Below are 24,972 nucleotides of genomic sequence, written 5' to 3'. Positions count from 1 at the left end.
ATGGTTATGTTCCTTTATTATAAATACAAAATATTGGAAAGTATGTTCTTCCTGCGGTGCTTTGTTAGTGTTCCAACATTTAGGCTCTCCCTGGCATAATTAGATCCTTAAATTTTAATTTTTTTCCTAGGTACGAAGCAGAACTGAATCCTGTAGACCATCAGAAGGCCAGTGTTCTAAAGTATCAAATGGAGAAAAGACCATTTTTTGAAATGCCTTCCCATCTGGCTGATGTAGACTTGGATGAATATGACTATGATGAGGATTTTGAGTAGGGGTTATTTATGGTCAGCACTTGCAGAAGAGATGGGACAGTCTGCAGCAGGTCTGCTACACACTGATACATTTCACTGGGGTTTGTTTCCAGGAAGTCAGCTTAGTTTTGTGCTAAAAATATTTAATCACTACACTACCTTTTAAGTAAAAGAAGTGCATTTATATGGAATGATGCAATTTTTGTATTTATTCAATAGTTTATAGTTTGTAAAATAGATYAAAATATTTATTTACAGATGTTGCATAATTCCTTTTTGGAAGAATAACAATATTTGACTTAAGAGAAAAGTAATCTACTGTTTTTAAGAGAACTGTATAATTCTCTTGAAGTTGATGTGTGGTGCACTGACCATCTCCATCTCACCTGTGAACAGGTATTTCTGTCCTGGTATGGGAGGTAAGGAGACAATTTATACCTGCAATGCGCTCATGTTCATAGACAGCCCTATTTTAGGTCCTGTGCCTTGGCAAGGAAGAGACATGACAATGAGTGCACAGTTCAGCACTCATTTACAAGCAGATTTCTGTTTGACAAGCTGTGCATATTAGTAGAATACAAGGAAAGTGAACACCCAAGACAAGTTGCTTTTCTTCTCTGTGTAGTCCTTGTTTGCCCCAACTTTAATTTTGTGTGCCCTTTTAAACTCCAGTCTTTTCATTGATGTTAATCATAAAAAGATTATTTAACAATGAAGTCTATTTGAGTGTTAATACTTGATCCAAAATGGGTGTGTTAATTCATGTAGGAGGAACCAATTTTTTTTTTTTTAATCCTTTGTATAAATGTTACTTGATCAGTGATGTGCACTAATTTGTTGCGGGCATTCAGTGCTTTTGTCTGTCCTCCCCTTTGCTTGTTTGCTATTGACACATTCCATGGATATTCATCAGTGTCACAGCAGCTTGAAATTGTTGCCTCACTCTTAACTGTTAACCAGGTTTTGTTGGGAAAAAATTGTACAAAAAGATGTAAGTTATTTTTTTGGTTGCTGTGTAGATCTTTTAAAATGTTTAAAAAACATGTTTGTATTTTCAAATAAAGATTTTCATACATGTAATTTAACATTTCTAATCGTTACATACTGCACACAATTCATGTCTTACTGTTAAAGAACCATTCACCATAGAACGGGTTACACAGGTCTGGGGTCTGGATGGGTGATTACAAGAAGCTGCATATTTAAAGCAATCAGCCTCTAGCAGGTTTTTCTTCATCCAAAAGAGAGTATTGCTGAGCAGCTGGGAGGAATCTCCCATCACACCAGCTCTTGCACAACCCTACACACCTGTGTATCACGTAATGCAGCTTGTTGCTGTATTGCTGGTAAACCTTACTGGGAAAAACTCAAGTTATTTTAATACCATTCAAAGGCTTTAAAAAAAAAAAAAAGATAAGTGGGTTGATTATTTCAGTTTAAATGTCAGATTTCTCTAGTGTTGGCTGGATACCTTTCACTACCTGCCCATGGTTGGGGGCTTCTAAACAGTATAGATCCACAGAGTATTTCCGTTAAGCTCCGTTCCCTAAGGGAAAGGATGGCCAACTGCCTTTCTAGAAGGTGATCCTGAACATCTGTTGCAGCTCAGGAGATGCTTTTTCCTACCTGCTGCTTTTTCCTATCTGAAACCCTTTTGAAAAGGGGGCTTGTAMCTGGGCAGTGAACAGCCACATGCTTTCCCAGCATGCAGTGACATATCTCTGTCACACTGCACTATGGTGCAGGGTTGATCTCTTCTGCAGAGCCTGTAGTTGTCACCACTTTGTGTTCAATGAAGTGCCTGTTAAATCCTACTCTCTATTATACCAAGTCCCTTCTTTCCTAAGTGGAACACATCCTGCTGCTATTGTAGAAGTCCTTTTTCTTAAAACACTTGACTTCTAAGGATTACTGGACCTTGCCCCTGGCAGGGTAACTCCCATCCCCAGCCCACTGTTTACACAAATTAAAGCATCCATGTGCTTGATGTGGTTCCAGGTATAACTTTTCTTAGTAAAGCCGTATTCTGCCTACCTCATGAGTGCTTGGGYCTAGATCCAAATCTAGATGGATTTGTGGGAAGCACAGTAGAGGGAATTATCAATACCCCAGTACCCTTCCTTCTAGAGGGAAGCATCAGTACCCCAGCCCAGGTATGGGTATTACTGAATCATAGGGGACTTTGAACTGCGTTATGTGGGGAGTGGTACCTCACCCCTTGTGTCAGTGTGCACACCCAGCTATGCAAAAGGAAACGTCAGGGGTTCACTGGCCACTTCAGTGTTCCCAATACCTGGGCAACAGTCACAGCTTTCACKTCCATCTTCATGGGAGCTCCCTGCTCAGCCTATGGAATAACACAACAAATGGAAAGGCCAGCACATGTTGCTGCCATTCTTTCTCCAGACATGGTGTGGAAGTAAGYACTTGCACATTCAGTACTAATTGATAGCAATAGTTCTGTAGTTTATTTTACACAGTTACAATCCAAAATATATATATATATATAAAAAATAAAGCTGATATGATTACTGCAATGTACAATTCCAGGGAGCAGTGAGAAGGGTCAGTGAAAGCAGCCAGCACTCCCCAGCCTACTGCCACTGAAACACTCTTGAGTGAAGACCATTTGCCAGTTTTTAATGCAAAACCCCCTACTTTTGAATGGCCATATTTACAGTCTATTTACATTGTCTTTCCAGGCTTTTTCCAAGTAAACACCACATGATCACTGTGTACAAAGAGTTCTTCCAAAGGAAAGTAGTCAGCTGCTCTGCTGTTTCTTTCCTTGTTACTTCGAAGCCTTGACACAAGTTTCCCAGGAACATGTCCTGATGCCTACAGACCACTAACCACATCTCTCTAAGTGGTGGAATTTAGAAATACTGTCAGATGACTGATCCAGGGTTTCYGTTTTACGGAACTTGCCATCACCCAGCAGTCACAGTGCTCACAGCTGYGCCAGGCTCCTTTCTCCCCAGCATCAGGTACAAGGAAACACAAACATCTCCAGTGGGTTATCATCTCAAACAGTACAGAACGTGTCCAGCAGAGCACTGCCCCATGATTCAAACAAGCTCGTCTCACAGAGTTCACAGCGTCTTTGATTCAGTGTTTGTCAATACCCTGATTCCAATCTTTCAGCTGGGAGTGTTTCCTAGGCATCAATGATCAGCATGGTTGAGTAACGATGCTCAGAATGCCCAATTCTAGAACTGCAGCAGCCACCTCGGCAACACCCAGCAATGGTGAGAAATCAACTGCAGTGCTGCAAACTGGTTCTGGGTGGATGTCCACAGGCACAGAGACAATTTGATCCATGTCTGCTGCCAATTAAATTGATGCCCTCACACCCCATTGTCAAAGAATTTGCAGAAAAAAAACTGTGTGCTTCGCTTCTGTTCATCCTCTCAGTGTCTTAACTGTCCTATATCATAAGAAAAAAGAGATTAAGTCAGTTTTCTACTATGAAGCAAACATCATGTAAGAGCATATAATCTCTGAATCTGAGTTAACAGTGTAGAAGCTAACCAGTCAGCAGCTTAGCCATAGAGGCAGTTCTTGTAGAGAGCGAGAGCTTCCACAAAAGAAGCATTTCCATACCCCAAAAAGCCAAAAAAAGGCACTACCAGGAAAGGCACCATGGTCAAGTGGTGCATTTTCTGTATGGCTTCAGCCTTTGTCCATGGATTTCAATTCTTCTGTCTTCAGTAGGAGCTCCTTCCTGTATACGGGATAAACAGTAAGCATTTTATCCTGTATACGGGATAAACAGTAAGCATTTTAAAATGCATATGACTGGAAGAAAAGGTAGAAGTCCCTTTTTTTAAAACTTCTAGTCTTCTTTAAAAATAAAAGCTCACGCACTCACAAAAAAATTGCTGAACTTTACAGGAAAAACTCATTTAAATAGTCAAAAACCATGCAAAGTCTGAACATGGTTGTTAGATCCCAGATAACCAGAGTCACTGGAAATCAAGAAGTTGCCTGACTCACTGCAAAGATACTGTCTGCCAAAAACTGAGTTATGTTCTGAAGTGCAGAGAACAGGGGCAAATACAGGAGAAAAACCTGAAGGAASTGCTCAGCTGCCTGCAGTGGCTGACACAAACAGTTATGGGGCAGAAAGGTTGTGATCAGCTGCAGCACAGGAAAAATCCAGGCCTTTCTTTCCCCCCCTATCCCCTTCCTGGTACAGTCACTCCACAAGACCCTGCTGCACACCATCCTATTTGAGTCCTTGTGCTCCACTGGCCCTAAGGGCTGGAAATGCTTCCCTGCTGCAAGGATCCAGTCCAGGGCTGAGCTGGGACAGCTGCAGCTCTGCCACACTTGGATCCCAAAGGCAATCACTGCCCACAAGACAAAGCCTCTGGCTATGCTGGTTGCCACTCCAAGCCCACAATGTTCTCATCAAATTTCCAGCTTGTTCRGGGACAATTTAATCTGCCCAACCGCATTGACTGGAAAAGGGCAAGAAACATGGGACACTCCAGCAACAGCCCTGGGCTGACCAGTGACCAGACACATTCCAAGTCTTTCAATCCAAAGAGCACAATGCAAACACCATTTCTGAAGSAGATATTCCCTGCAGGCCATGCAGCAGTGCCATCTCTGCAATGTGTCAGTAACACGAAGCAACTGCAGCAAATGGCTCTTTAATCAGGACACTTCACAGTATGTGAAAAAAGGAAACGGGATCCTCCTCTTAATGCATCCTAAGTGACATTCAATCCTTAGGAATGACCCAAGGATGTCTAGATGCCACAATAAGTACTGCCTTAAAAATGTAGATCAAGCTGAAGCAGGAAATTACAGCTGCAGCTGGAAAGTGAAGAGGGCAATCCCCCTTTTCTCATCCTAGAAAGGGTCACAAAATAACAACCCCCTTTGCTGCTATGTGGCCACCCAGGAGACTCTGACCTGACATTCACCCACCTCAACTACATCTGTCCTCAGAGCTGGCAAACCAGCCAAAATTACCTGGTCTGTACCAACAACATCAATATCTTCAATTGTGTCTTCTGYTGGACCCTGCAGGGAGACATCTTCTGTCTTGATCTCCTCTTTGCTGGAAACCAAAAAAAAACAAAGCAAAAAATAGCAAAGCCTTGACAAATCTCAGAGGCTGCACATGGCACAAATGTGCTTAAGGCAGAGTATTTCACGCAGTAAGATCTGCTGCTGATATCCATGTAAAGCAGCCTAAAGTTACTGGCTCAGAATTTCCCAGTATGAAAAACGTTATGCTCTGAGGAATTTTCAATAAAGTAGTTCTGAAACAAAACATTGATTYAACAGGGGCTACCTTCTTGTTTAATAAATTTTTGTTCTATTTTACTTGTATTCACCAGGTCCATTAAACAAGTGTCCCAAAACCTGGAAAAGTATGCATCTTCCCAGGATTTGTGATTCACCTTCCAACTTAGCAATACAGGAAATGGCACCTAACACCTCAATAAATTAAATGAATTGAAGGAAAATACTGCAGCTGAGCACTTTGATTGCTCAAAAGTAGACTCCAGAGTCCCCAGTTCTGCAATACCTCTCTTACATYCAAGCTGTGTGCAGTTTAACTCGGGCCACATGTGCAAGCTGCACACAAACCCTCCTCTAAAAGAAWGCCACCAGGTACACAGTAGTCAACAGCAGATCTGCAGAGACAAGAATCSTCTTTCATTTCCAGAGATGCAGAAAACAGTTACTGTCTGCCTGCAGCAAACAGCCAGAGAATAACCAACACCACAGCACTCCAATCTGGACACGAGAAGTGGGACAGAGAACTTTTATCCTTCCTTGTCCATCTCTCTGCACACTTGGTATTACTCCAAGAAGGCACAGAAGCCCTGTGACAGTGACAGAAGAAAGCAGCACATGTAGATATTGGACTAAGGAAACAAAAAACCCAACCTGTCCTTGGGACACAGCCCATAAGAAAGACAGGAGGGGAACACACCCTTAGCTCATGAAGTATTACAAAAAACAGAATCAGAGGAGGATAGARAGACCCAAAGTGTCAATGCCAGAGCAAGTGAAGGAGCTTGTAAGACATCAAACYCTCACCAGTATCTTCTGCGCAGCCCTCCTGGACAAAGGAATGGCAAATGCTCCTGCAAGCGCAGCTCTCGAGATTTCAGCCTCTTTCTGCTTTTCCCTGGTGCAGAGGGAAACTGGGAAGCACACTGCCCTTCTGGGGCTTTGCTTGCTGCTTCGGTCTGGCTGGTTTCAGGCAAAGACCCTGCAACAGAGAGTGAACACAGTCCTTCTTCAGCCTCACCCTCAGAGGTCTTGAGATGGACATTTCCAATATGTTCCCCACAGAAGTGAAACCATCGGGCCAAGCTCAAAAGGAGATTTGGAGTAAAGCATTCATTTATTGAAGGAGACAGCTAGAAGCCACTTAAAAGAAAATCCATTTAATTTGCCCACTGGTCATTTTTGAAATCTAGATTTATGAACTTGGCCCTGGTCCATAACTGCTATCAGCACTGCTGAGTCTATATAACGCTCAAGAAAGGAGGRCCTCTGGGGACACAAAGGAACAAGCTCTCTCAAGGCAAGTCACTGAAAAGATTTACGAGAAAGAACGAGAAAGAAGCTAAAGGACACTGTGGAAAAATTTCTTTTCCTCCACATACCATCACACATGTTCATAGCACTTAGTTAAAGTAATAAAGCCATTATGAAAACAATTGCTAGTAAAAATGCTAAGCACCACCATATCCGTGCAGTGAATACGTCATTACAGATTGGCAATCCATCAGTGCTGCTACAGACTGGATGCAGCCCATCTAACTATAACTCTTTAAGGTAGGARTACAATCTTACAGGCTCCCTAAAAATTCAACAGAGAGAAAAACCCTAGAAGATGATTTGGCCCAGATAATCTGGCCACAAGATCTGAATCAGCTTCTGGAAATACCTACTCAATTATCTACAGGACCTAAAGCAACAACGACTTTTAGTTAACAATTAAAAGTAATCAAGCAAGTCTCAGTGGCTCAGACAACTGCCAGATATTTGTACAAAGCAAAATTCAGATAATTTTGAATTCTCCACACTCAGAATTTTCAGCCCAACCTTACTGCTATTGAGTGATCAAAGGACTTTTAACAACAATAAAGCTGAACACAAAAACCACAGTTCAAATGGGAAGTCTACAACATCTAATATTCTGTGGTACTTTACTGCTAATGCAAAGCATGGAGTWAATTTTAGCACATGCAAATTTGCTAAAGTGGAGCAAAATAGCAAATACAGSAGTTTTGCCAGAAAAACAGACAAAGCAAATACAGCTGATTGAGAACTGGAAAGTTTTTGTACCGTTAGATAATTTTCTTTTAAAAGATGATGTCTTAGATGAGCCCACAGGGGGCCACTCTCCCAAACTGCCGAAGATGGAGCTCTCCTCATCTTCATTTGCCAATAAAGAGTTTCTGTAGCAGACCAAGGGCTGCCATTCATCTCCTCTGCAGGACAGTGGCTCTTTTATGTACCGCTGCAAGTAACCATACCTGGGACAAAAACAAAAGGAAGCATRAGGAAATTCAGTATCCTTCCCTTCAATATCTGGGGCAGGTATTGCAATAAAGGATTTTCACTTTACTCTCCAAAGGCGCGAACAGAACTGCTGAAGAAAGGGCACCCCTTTTCTCTGAAATACCTGACATGTCTGAAGTATCTATTTAAAATGCAAATATCTTCTAGCTAAAGGAGTGCTTGAATTTTGGCATTAGAAACAATGCTAGATCCAGAAATTACAAAAATTACATCAGCCTCTAGAAAGAGTTTCCTGTGTAGGGAAAGTCACTGCCAATTGCTGCTGCCAGCAGCAATCTGAACAGAGCAGAATTCTATAAGGATTCACCTCTTCTGGTGCCTTTTCTGCCTCATGGACTTCAACACAAAGGAGATCCCATGCCAGAGATACTCCCTGTAATTCAGTAGTACAGGAAACAGGACAGGACACACAATGGGGTTTTTACACCATAAGTGCCTGTTCTGTCAAAATTAAAAACAAGAACAACCAATTAAACAATGTTTTCGGTATTATTGTGCCAATTCAATTCTCTCAGCTTCCCAATAAAATTTCAAGTGTCTGCAAAGAGCAGTTAAATGCTGTGCAGTTGTGACAACACACTGGATGTGGGAAACATTGTCTCGAATCCCTGTTTTGTCTGATTCAATCCAGAGACTTGACACTGGGCCTTCCTGATCCTAGGTGACCCTATCACCTTTCCTGGAGCAAAACAGCCTTCTTCAAATTCTCTATTTGAAAAACAGAACATTTCTGATAAAGTCTTTCTGACCCATTCCTACTGCATAACAATAAGAAAAGAAAACCAAAGTCTGACGCAGGATTAGAAACTGGATATTCACCACATTTCAGCTACAGTTCATCACTTTAAAATGAAGCCCAGTATTGTTAAAACAAACCCCACCTTAGCAAATACCAGAAGCGACAGTTTTAACACCAGCCTGCACAACATATTATTCTTTTTTTTTGATTAGGAGAGTGGCCTGGAAAATATCAGACGTTTCATTTGCTTTGCAAAACAAGAAAACCAGTGCTGAGAGGAGGTCAGGGTAAGCCCTGACTCCAAAACAATTAGAGTCCTGGACTCTGGGGGGCCCAGGGATCAAGAAACTCTGGTAATGGAATTTGTTGGTTTCAAACAAGCACGTATTGTAACTACAGTCTCAGGGTCTAATCCAACTGCTATCAATGTCAATGGAAAGACTCCCACTGATTCAGGAATCAGGCCCTTCATGCTGCTTGCTATTCAGCAATTCATTTCTTGTGTGCAATTTGTGGTCCAGAGCAATTGACAAGCCAGCTATTTAACTGCTACAACGTGGGCAATTACAGAGGAGAGGGTTAAAGTCCATATACTTTGATGGTGTTGAAATATAGTCCTTTCTAACAAATGCCCATATTCTGTGTCTCATCTGTTACAGGTACATTCACATATGTTAACATACAGACCTGGACATCAATCCTATGATTAATAAGGAAAATGAAAATAACCAGATGTTTATTTCTCAAAGTTCATGTTGACCTAAAACATTCCATCCAATAATTTATGATGGAGCTAAACCTAAATATTTCTAAGGGGAAATATAATCTCCAGCCTGTGCAAGGCACTTTAGGCTTCCCAGAATAGAAACTGTTATTCTAGAAACAAAGTATGAATGTACTTGTGGATAAACTGCAATTTCCCTTCTAGTGAATTTTATTGTTTCCCATTTGTTCCCAGCAGCAGTGGGAAAGCCCAAAGCAGTAAGAACTGAAGTCAAGTGCATTCCCTGATAGGTTCTGTATTACCCACAAAATTTTTCTATTAATAAACCTACCTGATTGTATCAAATATATCTGATACATTCAGGAATATACTTCTAGAATCCTCTGATCAAGAGGTTAAATATAGCCCAAGGAAAAAAAAACCTATYAGGAATTTAGCTTTAATCTGCCCACATCAACAATTAAATATTTTCCTCTTGTTTAATTAAAAACTACTCCCTGGTGATAAATGAAATGACAGTTTTTCAAAGATTGTTTAACAGAATATTACTTATTGCATGGGTGTCACTACAGATGATTACAGCTCTTTAAAATACAGACAAATATGGCACTTATACAGAAACTGTCCAATCTTGGGCCTGGAGCACTTCCCCTATGAAGACAGGCTGAGGGAATTGGGGCTGTTCAGTCTGGAGAACAGAAGGTTCTGTGGAGGACTTGGAGCACCTTCAAGTAACTAAAGGGAGATGACAAGAGAGCTGGGGAGGGACTTTCTACAAGGGCATGTAGAGATAGGGCAAGGCTTTAAATGGCTTTGAACTGAAAGAGAGGGATTTTCATTTCGATATTGGGAAGAAATTTTYGACTGTGAGTGTGGTGAGGCACTGGAACAGATTTCCCAGAGAAGCYGTGGATGCCCCATCCCTGGAAKTGTTCAAGGCCAGGCTGGATGTGGCTTTGAGCAACCTGGTCTAGTAGAAAGTGTTCCCCATGGTAGGGGTGTTGGGGCTAGATGATCCTTGAGGTTCTATGGATTCTATGAAAACCAGTTTTGGTAGCAGATCTCAAAGATTCTTATCTGAGAAAAATGCAAGAATAGAAAATGAAGTTATCAGTACCCACAGATGATCCACTTTAGGTTTCTCAAGAGTTTGTAATCAGTGTTAAATGCTGACTATTTTTCTTCTGCATTTTGCATCCCGGCTTTGAATTTATTTTTTCAAATGAATTGCCTGTGTAGCTGACATTTGTTAATAAATTGCGTCATGTGAAGAAATAGAAAAGTAGATGTTTTACCATTCTTGACCCATATTACATAAAACCAGGTTGATGATTCCCATATAAGTTATCCTCCAATTCAAGTCAAAGTGATACATGAGCAAGGAAGTTACACAGAGCTCAGCAAGATGTGGTAGCTGTGTTTTTCCATTTCTGCTGACTTCCTTTAAAAAGTGAAACTTTTCTTGTCATGACATGAGTGATTTGCTCAGAAATTCAAAAAGGCAGATATGTCTTAATGGTCCATCTAACAATCCCATGACTTCAAATAAGCTTKCAGGAACATGGAAATACCTGGTTTTTACAGCACCTGTAAATAAAATACTGAAGTGCAGAAATCCAGATCCACAATGAACAGCACTGACTAAGGAAGTAATGCTCAAGGTCAAACAGAAGKAAGAATGTTACCTCCTTCTCAAAAATGACCAGAGCTGAGGCAGGTAAAGATAGGAATAAGAGACATATTATATATCTCTCAGATGCCTCAGACCCCATTGATGTCAAAACAAGGCTATCATTCTTACATCATTAAAGGGAAATATTTACACCACTGTAAAACATGGGCCCACTGGATCGGGGCATATTCCCACATAAATAGTACATTCTTGGATTTAAATATCCATATTATGAACTGTGTTACATATATTTCTGTTCCCAATATATTCCATGGGATTCACATAATTAAGGCCTGAAGCTATGGAAGTAGATCATTACAAAATAATGACCCATTCATTATTTCTTCCTCAATCTTCTCATTTTCTTTTCTGTTGAGAAAAGCATTTCTGCCACTCCATTAACCACTCAAAACCAGTCACAAATCTCTTCCATCAAATTAACAGCCCTTCCTTGAGAAGAATTGTCATATGTGGCCAAAACTATGTATAAGAAAGATCTAGAACGCATATTGCACATACAATCTGAAATAACTACAACTGAAGAATTTGACAAGTGTGTCTGAAACCAACAGCCTCGGGGGCAGACTGATTTCAGATCCTCTCTGAAGAGCCTTAAGCAAATTCTACTACACTGAAGTTCCAGTGTCCTATGTACAGGGATACACAAATCACAAAGCGTATATGATGGTGTACAAGAGCTTAACTTACACTAGTCTTTTGTCTGGCTTTAACAGCTTGCTGGAAAACTCAATGATGATTAACAGAAAGCTCAAGTTAGGAGGCGAGCATTTTCCATCTACTCCAGCAGCTCCTTGAAAAGCAAATTCAATCCCTTCCCTATTGAAAGAAAACCAGAAAAGAACAGAGTAATAAAACAGATAAAACAGACAACAAACAAAAGCAATGACCATGGACAACGCAAAGTTACATGGCACATACTTGTGTATCATGGCTATACATTCTCTAGATTTCACTTGGTCCCAACCAAATGTTAGTGAAAAGCGACGAGCAAGTTCTTTGATGTTTGTAAAGGAAGCAGAGGAGAAGTCCAAACCACTACTGCTGTCTTGGCTTTCTGCATGTGTCTGAAACAGCTGCAAGAGAAGTCTCAGATAAGCAAACACAGGTAATCCTACAGGCAAACAAAGCACCACAAGGACGGAGACAGGCACAGAAAGCAACAGTTACCTCACACAGACAGAAGCCTTACAGAAGAGCAGGTAAATCATGTGCTTCTGGTGCAATGACAAGGAAGTGACACAAAGGACACTGTTGTACTCATAAGACATGCACAAATCAAAAAACAAAAATAAAAAATGATGTGCATAAATAGAGAACCGATTCCTGAAGATGATGGTCCCACTGACCTCATCTCCTCTCGGTGCTTCTGAATCAAGCCCCAGAGGCCAAATTTGCCTGAGATGCTTTCAGAGTAGAACAATGCAAATACAAAGCAGCAAGCTTRGCAGCATCATTGTCCAAATTCTGAGTAAGTGTAGGTCAGAAGCACATCTTGAGCTCAGTTAACTGTGCTTCGGGATTTTTTTTCTATTAGAATATGGAAGTAGCTTCTTCTCATCAATCTGTTAACTTTCAAGGTCAAGCAAAGGCCAAAAAGGGCCTGTTGTCTATGTGATACCTAAACACAAAGTCCTGACTATGTCAGCAGAATATATGTAGCCAAATGCTGCTTAGACTCATGTAAGCTCAGATTTCAAGGGCTGGTTCACAGATCTAAGCCCCCCGGCAATGTGTGTGAAATAAGCAAAGCTCATGTGTCAGTAACCCCGGGAGGAGCGTGTTCTCTGGATTACAGCAGGACTCCAGGCTAGAAGCAGCTCTGGCCACGGGCAGAGCTGGCAAAAGCAGCTGCTAAAATAGCTAACCAGCTATCAGTCAGCAGCTGCAAGCCCTGGCAACTGAGACCCTGCAGAAGGGCTGCAACCTACTTTCCTCCAGAAAAAAATGCTGAAAATACAGGGGGTTGAAGCTGATCAGCCATAGGCACACCCATGATTCTTCTAATTCAAAAGAAATTAAGGTAGTCTGTAAAACACAGCATAGTATCTTCAACATTTGTTAAGAGACACTCACCATGTCCCAAGAAACACCTCRTAATCTCACATCAGTTCTAACATACTATGCATTTGAAGATTAAAACCATGACAAAATATTGTGGACAAAATCACCTTTTAAAATAGATGYAATGATTTGAAACAAGTTTCAGTTATGACACGCAAAAACAATACAAATAGAAAGTGCAGGAAAGAAGTCATTTCTTTGACTAGGTTTTCTAATGATTTTGAATAATTATGGCATGGGAGGTAAAAATCTTCACTGTGAATACAGCTATCATAAGAGTCCCGAGCATCTCACTTTAATCTTAACCTTACCTGCTGCAGACAGAGACTCAGTGTCTTGGCACTCTGAATTTTGTCACTGTGCCTCGTCTTGCTTAATGTTTCTTTAATTATGTCTCCAAAATCACTGTAGGTCTATTAAAAGTAACAAAACAATGGAGAATTATCATTCCTCTTCTTTAGCACCATGAGTAYACAAACCACACCACTCCTCAAGTGACACAAGAAGTTCCTAAAACACTCCCAATATCAGAACATGCAAGTTAAAAGATGAAAATGGGACCTTTTATAATATTTYGTATGTAAAGCAATGGTATCCTCCTTTAAAAGTAATGTGAAGATCAAAGTTACACTGAAATTGTTAAGTATTAACAACTGATTRTCAATTCTTAATTCATAATTAACTGTTGTTTCTTAAAAAAGAGCAAAGCTCCATTAGGAGAGAAAGAGAGTTTTCTGTACTTTACCAGTGCTTGCAAATGAAACAAAGAACTAGAGTCATATTCAGGTATTTCCAAAATTCTGTCAGYTGACTGAAGGAAACTGCCCACTCTAAGCTTCTTGGCCCTCCTGAAACCCCATTCAGAGTGGCTGAAGCTCTGCTAAACCCTGGTCCTCTAAAGCCTGGGACTCATGTGAAATGTAGACACCTGTATAKGGACTGTGTGAGCTGTATCAATTAAGCTGATCACTTCTGTGAGAGAACCTCAATAGTTGARACACTCCCCAGCCATAAACTGCCTCTCTGGAGAAGATGAGGAGCACRTGTTCAGACAGACATGTCCTCTCCTCAATTTTCAGTTGCTTTGTCTGCAGTGAGGTACCTTTGTGGAACCAAGAAAGGAGGTCTGGCCCCCTCCTGCATGGTTTTACAGCCCTTTTGTTATTACACCAGGATCCTGAGCCGTAACACTATTAACATCATATCCTTGACAAACATTCAAAAACTAAAATGCAYTGATAAGAAAAACAATCTTATCTAAAACCTTACCTTCACATAATGCTTATAGATCTCAGCAGCTGCAGTCATCTCTACCACATTATACACTATTAACTTGCAATATGCTGCAAGAAGACTCCGCTTTTTGTGCAAGTCATCAAGTTTGCAGCCTTCATCCTTTTCTTCTTCTGTCAGATCTAGGGAAACACAAGCATTGAAGCTTTATTCTATTACTTTATTCAAGGTATCTCAATTTAAATGACCAACTTTCACCTAAATAGTACAGACTCAGCTGCTCAGTAGCAGATGGCAGTGCTCRTTCCTGTGCATATCAGAAAACACAGGTTCATTCCCATTTCAAAGCTGCAGCTGATAAYGTGAAAACACAGTATTCCTCCGCAGTCTCCCACTCTGATCTTCGTAGTGCTTTTGCATTTCTGCTAGTCTGTATTTCTATACAAGAATCTCTTCTGCATTTCTATACAAGAATCTCCTTGTACAACTTTACAGAAGTGTAAAGAAACTCCTTGTACACTTTACTGCTCACAGCTACAGAACTCAACCAGCACATAGAATAAAAGGTACAAACACACCAAATGGAAGGCACCAGAAAAATTGCAACCACGTCTTTTTCCTAGAATAAAACAGATGCTAGAAAATTAGCACATAACTCATCAGAAACCCTACAAAAGTTGTCACACACAGTCAGTAAGAGTTCCGATGAAATTCTCCAAGTGCTTATCAAGAAGAATAAAAGAAAAAAGTAATTTAATAGCATTAAGTGTCTGGAACACAAGTTAATTATTAGCTGGATAATTCATGGGAAACAGATAYTCTTAAGAGTATTCCACAAGGGCTACAAAGGTGCTCAGAGAGAGCTTCTTGCAGCAGGAGAGCCAAGACACTCTTTTTTGCTGCATATGCAAACTTTCAGCTGCCAAAAGACTTCAGTCTCCAACCTATAATTTTGATGTGGACCRTTTCTGCTTCTAGAATGACTGTGGGCCTGGCAACAAACATAACGCAAATGACTGAACAGAAGTATCTGAGTTTAAACTGGAATGAAACAGCTGCCAGCTGTGCACACAAACACACATATAGCAYCCCAAAATCAGTTGTTCAGGAAAGAATCTGCAATGAGATGACAGGCATCCTTTGTGGGCACAACTGAGAAATTGAAGACATCACAGAAGAAAGGTCTGAAACAGATCTCCAGCCATCTAAGCCAAAGCAGGGTCAAWTTTATCAGTTTCAGATACACAATATATGTAACCTGAAACACAACCTGCTTCAATAACCCCCATAGCTAGGATACTACAACCTACTTGTGCAATCTTTTYTACTGTATCTTTACTGTTTCTCTTCTATCTCCCAAAGATAAGACAGTTAGGGCAATTTAGGCCCATCAGTGGTTCCTGCATATACACCATGACCCAAAGAAGTTTGGTGCCCATAACTGAGCAGARAACTCCATCTGAACAGCTGAAGGACAAGAGTTAGAAAAATCTAGAACAATGCTTGTTGTGTCAAAGCATGACACTTGAATCTGCCCTCAGAACCACAAGGAACAATCCATTTTCAAAACACTCCCAAAAGAARCCAGCCTTCATAATTACAACTTCAATACAGAATCCAAATGTGCTTTAAAAAAGGCAACAGAGCAACAAATACTATTTCCCACTGGACTGAGAGCAGCTCTGAGGTGGTGGACTTGGGGCTGTTGGCTGATGAGAAGCTCAACATGACCCAGCAATGGGTGCTCACAGTCCAAAAAGCCCMTTGTGTCCAGGGCTGCATAAAAAGCAGAATGGCCAGCCAAGATTGGTGATTCTGCCCCTCTGCTCTGCTCTGGTGAGACTCCAGCTGGAGTGCTGTGCCCAGCTCTGGGGCCCCCAACAGCAGAAGGATGAGCACCTGCTGCAGTAAGTCCAGAGGAGGGTCATGAAAATGCTCAGATGGCTGGAGCACTTTGCCTAYKAAAACAGGTTGAGAGAGTTGGGGTTCTCCTACCTGAAGAAGGGAGACCCTGTAGGACCTTCCAGTACCTAAATGAGGCCAACAAGAGTGGTGGAGAGGGACTTTTTACAACAGCATGTAGTGATATACTGGGCAACAGCTTTAAACTGACAGAGGGCAGTTTCCTTTCTTAGAAAGGAAACTTAGGAAACTCAGGAAAAAATTCTTGACTGTGGTGGTGGTGAGGTACTGAAATAGGTTGCCCACAGAATCTGCAGATGCCCCATTCCCTGTTCAGSGCCAGGCTGGACAGGGCTTTCAGTAACCTGGTCTAGTGGCCCTGGTGGAAGGTGGCCCTGTCCATGGCAAGGAGATTTGGAACTAGATTGTTTTTAAGGTCCCTTCCAACCCAAACCAGTCTATAATTCTGTGAAATCTGCCCCACAGCCCCAAAATCAAACTCCACCAGTCCTTCTATCTAATGGCTTAGAAGGGTCCACGCACTGACAGAGCCTCACTGCAACACTGCAAGGCCTTCCTCTAACACCATCATCTGGACCATGAAAGTCAGTGACCAAACACTTTTACACTTTACCCAGCCCTGTCTTACTTCAGCCCTTTTCATCCTACAAGTAAATTCACATCTATACCCTGTAATTAATCCACAGTCAGTACAGATCAATAAATGACAGGTTTTTATTTTTGTAAAGGGGCCAATGAGAAAGAAAAACAAAGTAACTCACAAAGTAACTCACAAAACAAAAACAACAGAAGAAAGACCAGCCCTTTTCCCTGATACATTCACTGCAGATCACAAATGACAGTAAAAGTGGTAGATTGTTTTTCCAGTGAGGAAGGTGTCTAACCTTTTCTTTCCTCTTCGTCACCCATGAAAACGTGTTCCTGGATAAATGAAAGCAGTTTTTCCTGAAGTGATGTGTTAGGAAGATAACTTAGRAGTTCAACTGCTTCTTCGTTATTATTTAAATCCTGATGACTCAAAATCAGCAACCAGTCACAGAGTATCATGAAGGCCTGTATCAAGCGAACAAAGACAAAGAAGGATTTAAAGACCACGTTACTTTTCATGCCAACTCTACTTTCATTTCCATCAAACACAWTCTAGTTTCCATCCCACTCCTTCCTTGCAAACTAAAGATTTCTCTTCGCCTCAGTTGTGGTGAAATGCCATAGCTAAACCCTTAAAAAACYTGCACCTTAGAATGCAGTGTACACAAGTATAATGCATGAACACCACCTAAAGATTTTCAAAGTTCCACAGGCAAGAAGAGCTCTCTTATGTTGAAATATCCTTCTTTTAACACTTGAAACACTGGACAATTTCTCTATTTTTTAGAGTAATATTCATAGCAGTACATAACCAGTACACTGATCAGTCTAATCAGAAAACACAATTATTTTCATTCAGATTCAGGCCTTAATTCTGCAGATGGACTCATGAAGACACAAAATCTATGCTTGACTAAAGCACTAACTTGTAGCATTTTAACTAACATAACTTTAATTTTTATTTAAAATRAACAGTTGTGGACTGGATTTTTATGTGTTCTCTCTCTGCTAAGAGACAAAAACATAGCAAAAATCACTAGAAGAAAATACCATCATGAAAAAAAGGCAGGCATTTTAAAGGAGGTCTGAGCACAAATGTTTTTTAAGTGATAGAGAAACACAAACCTTTTCTCTTACRTCTTTTTCCTTATGGTGGAGGAAGYATGTGCAAATCTGACTGAAACGTCTCAGCTCCTTTCTTAGTGGAAAAAGAGTCTCCTAAAAACGCATTTAGGAAAAATGAAAGGGCCAATATGTTAGGGACTATGATTCAACAGAGAATTACAGAACAAACAACAGTTGCATCTTTCTTCCACTCCTATTATTCATTTAAGATAGCACAGCTGATGACATGATGAAAGAAGCTGGCATTTCACAGAACAGCTTACTAGCTATGAACAACTGCATCTGTCACAGTTGCTGAAGCCAGTGGAATTCAGCAAGTCACAAACTCTTTGTTTCTCCATCTGTAGGGTGGGCAGCATATATTCTCTTATTCACTTCATCTTATCCATATAAAACAGTGATAACAATGGAAGTAGAGTCATAAAAAAATCTGGTCCATCCCACCTAATATTCAATGCTTACTGCCTTCTGGAGTTTCTTTTCTCCTTTCCTCCCCTAATGATTACAGAGGGAATGGAGTTTAACAACTTYGGCACTCAGAAACTTAAGACATCACAGTTTGTTAAGATGAATCCAGCATGAGAAACTATTTGGTTTGCTCACAGCCATACAAAAGACTTGCTGATCTTTCACCAAGTCCCAGCTGCACTGCACTGAGCTCTGAACAGTCAGTGTAAGAGGAATGCCCTTACAAGAGAGATACATTTCATGCAACTCTACATYTATAAGAAAGGGGATCCATCCCAGGATATGCTGAGAACTAGGTGAGGAGCAATACATTGCCTTACCACTGCTAGGGGAGGAGAAAGGGGGAAATAACAGAGCTGCTGTCCAGGAAGTTGGGTTTTTTTTTTCTGCTCTTGGAACTTTTCTCTCTGCCAACATCCAGATTTGGCCCTGCAGAGTGGTCATCACATCTGCTTCCAATCAAAATCTGCTCCAATATGGAAGGCCAAATTAAAAAATGTTCTCCCCCATTACCAGTTGAGCTAACCGTGTCTGCAGTGAAAGGCAGAACACATCAGAGCARTGAGAGACGTGGACACAGCAATGGAATGGGACGGGAATAGCCAGTGAATCAGTGGCCAAATGGGTAACCTCCAGCTAGCATGTCTCACAAAACAAATGTCTGTGTCAGCACCCTGTCCTGTATGCACAGGAGCACCAGGGAAGGGGACAGAATGACAGAAGCAGCAGCACTCAGTGGAATCAGAAATCACCATCCAGAGGAGCCCCACAGGCACACATTCACACATGAACCAAAACAMAAAAAGAGTTTTCCTGTCTGGTGTCTTAAACTAGACTGTCTTCTGAAATACTTGCTAGAGTTTGGCACTTCATAAATTATGAAGGTAAACAGTCATCCAATGAGAAAATTACCACTTTCCTCGACCTTTTAGACAGAAATATGTTGGTAAATCAAGAAAAGAAAACAAAGCTACAGAATGTCCTGGAGTTTTCACTGAATATTCTTTGTTGCTTAAAACAAAAAAAACAACAAACTCTTTGGCAGTGAGACAAGTTCCTTATCTCCATCAAGCCCCAGGAATTCAATGCACATGTTTTGCAGTAAAAATAGCAGTGAACCATTGTTCCTGCAGACTGAAAATGCACACACATTAAAAAAAAAATGGACAAGATAGACAGAAAATGCCTGAATTCAATTTGGTTTCCTCAAGAACACACACAAACTATCTTCTTATAGAGCTTGTTTTTTTCAAGAAATCTCAGAATCAACTTTTAGAAGCACAAGTCTGGGTTTCAGAATTACATCAGTGGCYAACCTTGGGAGAATTTTCCGAAACTGCAGCTAGTTGCCACAGGAGAGAAAAATATGTGCACTGGAGAGCTGGCAGGATAATCTGCAAATAAAAACACATGTCTTTTATTTACATGAAAGGCCCAGCAGCAAAAAGCTTAGGACTAAACAAAGCATTCAAGCCTGACATTCTGCATKCTCCTTCCATGAACACTTCCCAGTTGTATTTAGATCCTTAAAATAAACTTAATAGRTTTACATATAAGCAAGCATTGCCCCCTGAGAAATTTCATTACTAAGGTGCTGCTTCTGCAGAATTTCTCTGACACCTTGATGAGCTCATGAGAAAGCAATCCACATACCAAAAAGTGTGTTCCCAGAGGCTCACTTTAGCTTAGCTCCTTGGGATTTCTTAGCAGCCTTTGATGAAAGGCAGATTCCTCCAGAGGCCAGTTCAGAGCAGAAGCTAAACCTTGGTGCTCCAATGCTCCATCTAAAGGAGCATCTACCCTGGCTGTAGGCTCTCTCTACTCAACTAAATTCCACCCCGTCCCAAAAAAAAAACCCCAAGTTCTCTCCTGAAAACAGGGGCTGGATAACATTTGTAACTGCTAGAAGTATTTCACCTTGCAGTCCTAGAACATATAACCCCATCTTGGCCCAAGCAATGTTTGAGTTGAGGCAACCAGATAACCAAAAGGCTGCAGCTGAGACAACTGGCAATTACAAACCACTACAAGAGTCATCACATAAGCAAATGGTCCAGAGCTTTCCAATTTCTGGTTACATACAATCTGAAAAGGGGTTCCTCACAGTCCCAACAATTTCCTATGTACTGAAAGTGAGACTGTACAATCACTGGAAGTACTGAACATGACAAAGGATCAAAGTTCTGAAAAATCGCCAAAATTAATTAATATAAAGGCATGAATTTACAGATTCCAGTAACATTATACCAAAAACAGCCTCTGTTTCCCAGATTGAGAAATGGACACAGAATTTTCCTGCCTCACAGGACATTGATAATGTCTTAATTAATATATAATAATTAATATATAATAATACTTTCTTCGTGCTTTCATCAAGAAAAACRTCTTTTAATGTTAAATATTAACTACTCACCAGAACAGGCAAACTCCCATGTTCCATTTCATACACTAAGAACCTTAAAGTTTTGTCATACAGATTCCACTTGGTGAGATCATGGGCACTGCAGGTAAAAAAGAAATCATAATCATACACTAAGCAAGAAATGAAGACTCACCTAATCAGACAGGTTAAATGTATCCTATTTTTGCTTTCATATGATGTATAGCAATAATATTAAACAACTAAATATGAATTATAAGGGGAAAAAATGTTCATCATCTAACACTGTAACCTTTAGACCACAACTATACCGTATGCATTCCTATCACAAAACTGCAGTGTTATGAGGAAAAAAAAAACTTGAGTTCTATATCTTTTGCTATACTTTAYGCATGCTCTTTAAGTATCCAAAAAGGTCTAAAGAACCATTTCCTCAGCCCACTCCAAAAGACTATTTTTAATAGTCTTGAGTATTCTCAAGTCAACATTAGACTTCTCTTTGCAAAAAGAGAATAGCCCCAGCAGGCTGGACAGGTAAAAGGCACATTGGGAAGGCTCAATTCCCCTAACCTCTGTACTATCCTGTGTGACAATTTACTTGGTAAACAATCTCTGGGGAACACAGGTTTTGAGAAACCATATTTTAACAAAAGAAGATCAGATAAACTATAAATAAAAAGCAGATTATATCTGCTGCGAAGAATGACTGCATTCACTATGTCCTCTTCAGACTAAMCACCAGCACTGTCAGTAAGGCTGTGGAAAAACATCCAGCTATGAGAGAGGCACCACAGAGATCTCTGTGTCCACTCTGACATCTCAACTCAGTAGTGTACATTTCTCAGGCACATTAAAGCTGCTGCTCAATAAAGAGTCCAAAGATAATTCCATATCCAAGAATACAGTTCTATTAAGAAGGAACTAAACCTTSCAGCACCTCTCATAAGGATCACTTCCATTCTCTTGTAAAAAGCCTCTTAAACCCAACAAGCAATTCTCACTTTGCATGTGTAAGGCTGACACTTTAGGTATATGGAAACATAAATTGTATAAACATCTCACTTATGAAAAGCTGCTACTCTTCTTAAAGCAGAGTGCATCCGGGAAATTTCTCCTGCATCCGCACAAAATCCTCCTTCCTAAATCATGAAAGTTTGGGAAACAGAAAGAATTAGCCAGTGTGGGTCAAGGCAACTACTGTGCTATCTTCCCAACCAACCCACATGCTTCGAGAACTCTCCTCCAGCCCTCCCCAGTACCTTAATCACACTACTCAAGTCTTACAGTACAGTAAAAGTAAAACAATGTAACTGCACAGAACTTCTGTAGGGAGGAAAAATCCCTGTCATTAATAAACCCATGGCAGCCCCCATAGACTGAAGTATTGCTAAGACAGAGCAAAAAGTAGCAATTAATCTAACATAGTCCCTCACACAGTTGTTAAGGATCTCTGGAAAGCTAAGTGTTCACATGGTGCTGACCTTCCTTGCTTCCAGCTGCCAGATCACATTCAAAGATAGCTAAAAATATATTAAATACTTTCCCATAGATGCAATTGCTGTAGTTTCCACAAGCATACTATGTGATTCTGGGGGACGAAATACACAACCAGGAATTAGGAGGGAGGAGTTCCAGGAGAAAAATCTCTTTATTTAGATATAGATCACACTACGGAGGAGTCGAAGAATCCCTGGTCTTGCACTTATCTTGTTTCTTATAAGTACACATTCTCCCACATTGACATAGATCKCTATTTAAGACCAATAAAATTAATCCAATCTGAGGTTAGGGGATTTTTTGGCTTGACACATTTTGCAATATCCCAGTGTCCAATAAAAACCTACCAGTGTTAACTCTCATACCATGGCATGACACCTGTTCATGACGGCACAGTTGATCAGATCAGCTGCAGGCTTCTGTTGTTCAGCTCAGCCAGCAAGCTATTCATATCCCCACCAGCTGTTTCTGCTTTTTAGACCTAATGAAAAGCTTTGAGGGAGACTCTGCAGTACTCTTTCAAGGGGAAAGTCATTATTTCAAAGACTCTCAAAGCTATACAATCTGCATTACAGACTGCTGTTTGCTATTTTTTCCGTACTTCCAAAGTGAAAGCACAAAGGGCATCCTGTGCACAGTCAAATATGCAGAACTACAGAACTGYACCTTTTTGGGAAGAGCCTCATCAGCTATAGATCAACAGCACCTCTAGCTRATCTTGCACATAGTATCTTACTGGAGCACAGCAACTATAGACYTTAGGTCCAGAATATCTGGTGTAGCACTTTTGTTCCTCACAAGTACACATTCTCCCACACTGACACAAATCAATAAAATAATTCCAATCTGAGATTAGAGGATTTTTTGGCTTGACAAATTGTACAACATCAGTRTCTAATAAAGGCCTACCAGAAGACATACAATGCCCTGTTGGTGGTGTGGACTACCTCGTTTACTATTTTCCCCATTSTATTCCTGCCAAAATATATCTGCTTCATTAAAATATAAAGAACCATTGTTTTCAGAGATGCAAACCCATCTTTTGGAGTTCTGCCCACTTCTAGCAGAAACAGTAGGCAAAGAGTAGCTCCATACCCCCCTTAATTTTCTTTGTCTTCCCTTTTTTTTTCCTAGGGAAACACTCTGCTTACTCCCACAATGAGTCAMACTCACCTTTTGCCAGAAGCAATCTAGTAGCTGGTTAAGCTGTTCCATCAACTCATCTATCARTTGAGTTCGAGCACAATCCACCTGGCTATAGATGGCAATTTCYTCACTGCAGAGGATATGATAAGTCCTGGAGGAAGCCTCGAGGACAGACATGTCAGAGTGTTTGGCCACAATGCCTTTTACCTCTCTCAGGAAAGCATCCAAATGCTGCAGGTGATAAAAGGGGTATTATAGGTAAATTGTACAAAAATCCACTTAAGCTTTTAATTATTTGACTAAGCCCATATATCCTTATAGGTTATACAAACAAGATGAAACAAATGCCAGTCAAAGGTGAAGAGGGGCAGGATTAGAGGACACAAGTTTTTTTTTTTTTGTGTTTGCAGCTCTTTTTCATTATTATGTCACTGGATCTTCCTAAAGCATGAAGAAACTGTGTTAAGTTTTCCTTTAGCAATACATGTTTAGCACTACATAGGGAGTAAAATATGCCTTCTCAAAGGACAGGTGTGTCTCCAAACAATGGARGTTGTCTCCCTCAGCAATGCAGAATGCAGGATGTTTTGGATCATGTTAGCAACTGGGTCTTCAGTCTTAGTGGGAGGAGGTAACTTGTGCCATTCTTCTGAGTCTCTCACTTCCAGTTAAAGTTTTGGGCTGAAATTAAACTCAGAGTGTTCGCCTAACACTACCTCCCTGGAAACAACCCTGCTTAAGAAYACATTAAGCTATTTCAAGGATTTCATCTATCTGTTTCTGACCATCCCTTTCCCATCAGCAGATATACTATCTCCATTCTTATCTTTCAGTTACTGTCATTTCCCAGCAGCTGGGAGTCAGCCTTCACGAAGAATGAAACCTATTCTACAGTAAACTCCTGGTAGACACAACTCAGATACATGGCATAATCCACCCTTCCTCCACCCAGGAATGAAAAACACCAGGRCTGGGTCTACCACATGAAACCACAAATCGTTACCCACCAAGGCCAGACACAGCATAACAGAACYGACAAGTACTAAGGTTTTTCTTTGCAGCTCCAAGTCAAAGAAAGTAAAGACTCAATAACACCACTTTCCTTAAGAGARACCATTTCATTGTATTTCAACAATTTTCTTCTTGTTCCAAATCCCATTAAACTCTCTASACTCTCACATAAACTTWGTACACTCCACACAAACCGATTATCCCAATTCCTATTCACCTTCTCTAGRTGTCCCGTACTGTAAACATCCAAATCATAATACTGAGGAATCTGCAGAAGATTTGCCACTTTTTGTGCATCTGTTGAATACTGCAGAGAAAAAACAGGATATGAGTACATTGCAGAAATTTTAATGAAATAGTTRACATGCATTCACAAAGCAGCTGTTAGTTACCTTTGCCAAAAGCTGAGGAAGCACCATAATAAAGTGTTCTGTAATTTTGGTACAATCTTCCAATTGTATTTTCTTCTCTTTCACTGACAAAATCTGCAGACAAAGCATTTTGTTTCAATTCTAAAATGTCTGAGATTTGAGGGGAATTTCACATGTAACCCAAGCTTAACCMACATTG

General features: G+C 40.5%; 2 protein-coding genes across 4 annotated transcripts in view; one reads left to right on the top strand and one right to left on the bottom strand.

Moving 5' to 3' along the window:
* The window catches only part of PPP2R3B (protein phosphatase 2 regulatory subunit B''beta), a 43,420-nt gene extending 42,100 nt beyond the window's left edge, over positions 1-1,320 (top strand). The window contains exon 14 of the mRNA XM_057368127.1: positions 131-1,320. Coding sequence (XP_057224110.1) covers positions 131-275 — 145 coding nt within the window. The 3' untranslated portion in view covers positions 276-1,320. The remainder of the gene's footprint in view (positions 1-130) is intronic.
* Positions 1,321-2,046: 726 nt separating this feature from the next.
* Positions 2,047-24,972, bottom strand: part of LOC130574735 (cohesin subunit SA-2-like) — a 58,308-nt gene continuing 35,382 nt past the window's right edge. The window contains exons 17-33 of one of the 3 annotated variants that reach the window (XM_057368118.1): positions 24,795-24,887; positions 24,620-24,709; positions 23,419-23,622; positions 21,811-21,887; positions 20,782-20,869; positions 19,685-19,762; positions 17,901-17,993; positions 17,072-17,240; positions 14,301-14,446; positions 13,343-13,444; positions 11,889-12,043; positions 11,658-11,786; positions 7,578-7,768; positions 6,318-6,492; positions 5,238-5,325; positions 3,884-3,978; positions 2,047-3,681 (exon numbers count right to left, since the gene is read on the bottom strand). In XM_057368118.1, coding sequence (XP_057224101.1) covers positions 3,901-3,978; positions 5,238-5,325; positions 6,318-6,492; positions 7,578-7,768; positions 11,658-11,786; positions 11,889-12,043; positions 13,343-13,444; positions 14,301-14,446; positions 17,072-17,240; positions 17,901-17,993; positions 19,685-19,762; positions 20,782-20,869; positions 21,811-21,887; positions 23,419-23,622; positions 24,620-24,709; positions 24,795-24,887 — 1,956 coding nt within the window. In that variant the 3' untranslated portion in view covers positions 2,047-3,681; positions 3,884-3,900. The remainder of the gene's footprint in view (positions 3,682-3,883; positions 3,979-5,237; positions 5,326-6,317; positions 6,493-7,577; positions 7,769-11,657; positions 11,787-11,888; positions 12,044-13,342; positions 13,445-14,300; positions 14,447-17,071; positions 17,241-17,900; positions 17,994-19,684; positions 19,763-20,781; positions 20,870-21,810; positions 21,888-23,418; positions 23,623-24,619; positions 24,710-24,794; positions 24,888-24,972) is intronic. The other 2 variants (XM_057368117.1, XM_057368122.1) reach the window with 2 other exon arrangements.

This window comes from Malurus melanocephalus, unplaced genomic scaffold (assembly GCF_030028575.1).
Source record: "Malurus melanocephalus ecotype Western Australia unplaced genomic scaffold, MMel_1.1 scaffold_88, whole genome shotgun sequence".
NCBI lineage: Eukaryota > Metazoa > Chordata > Aves > Passeriformes > Maluridae > Malurus > Malurus melanocephalus.
Note: the sequence above shows the minus strand (reverse complement) of the source record. Positions and strands in the feature narration are given on the sequence as shown.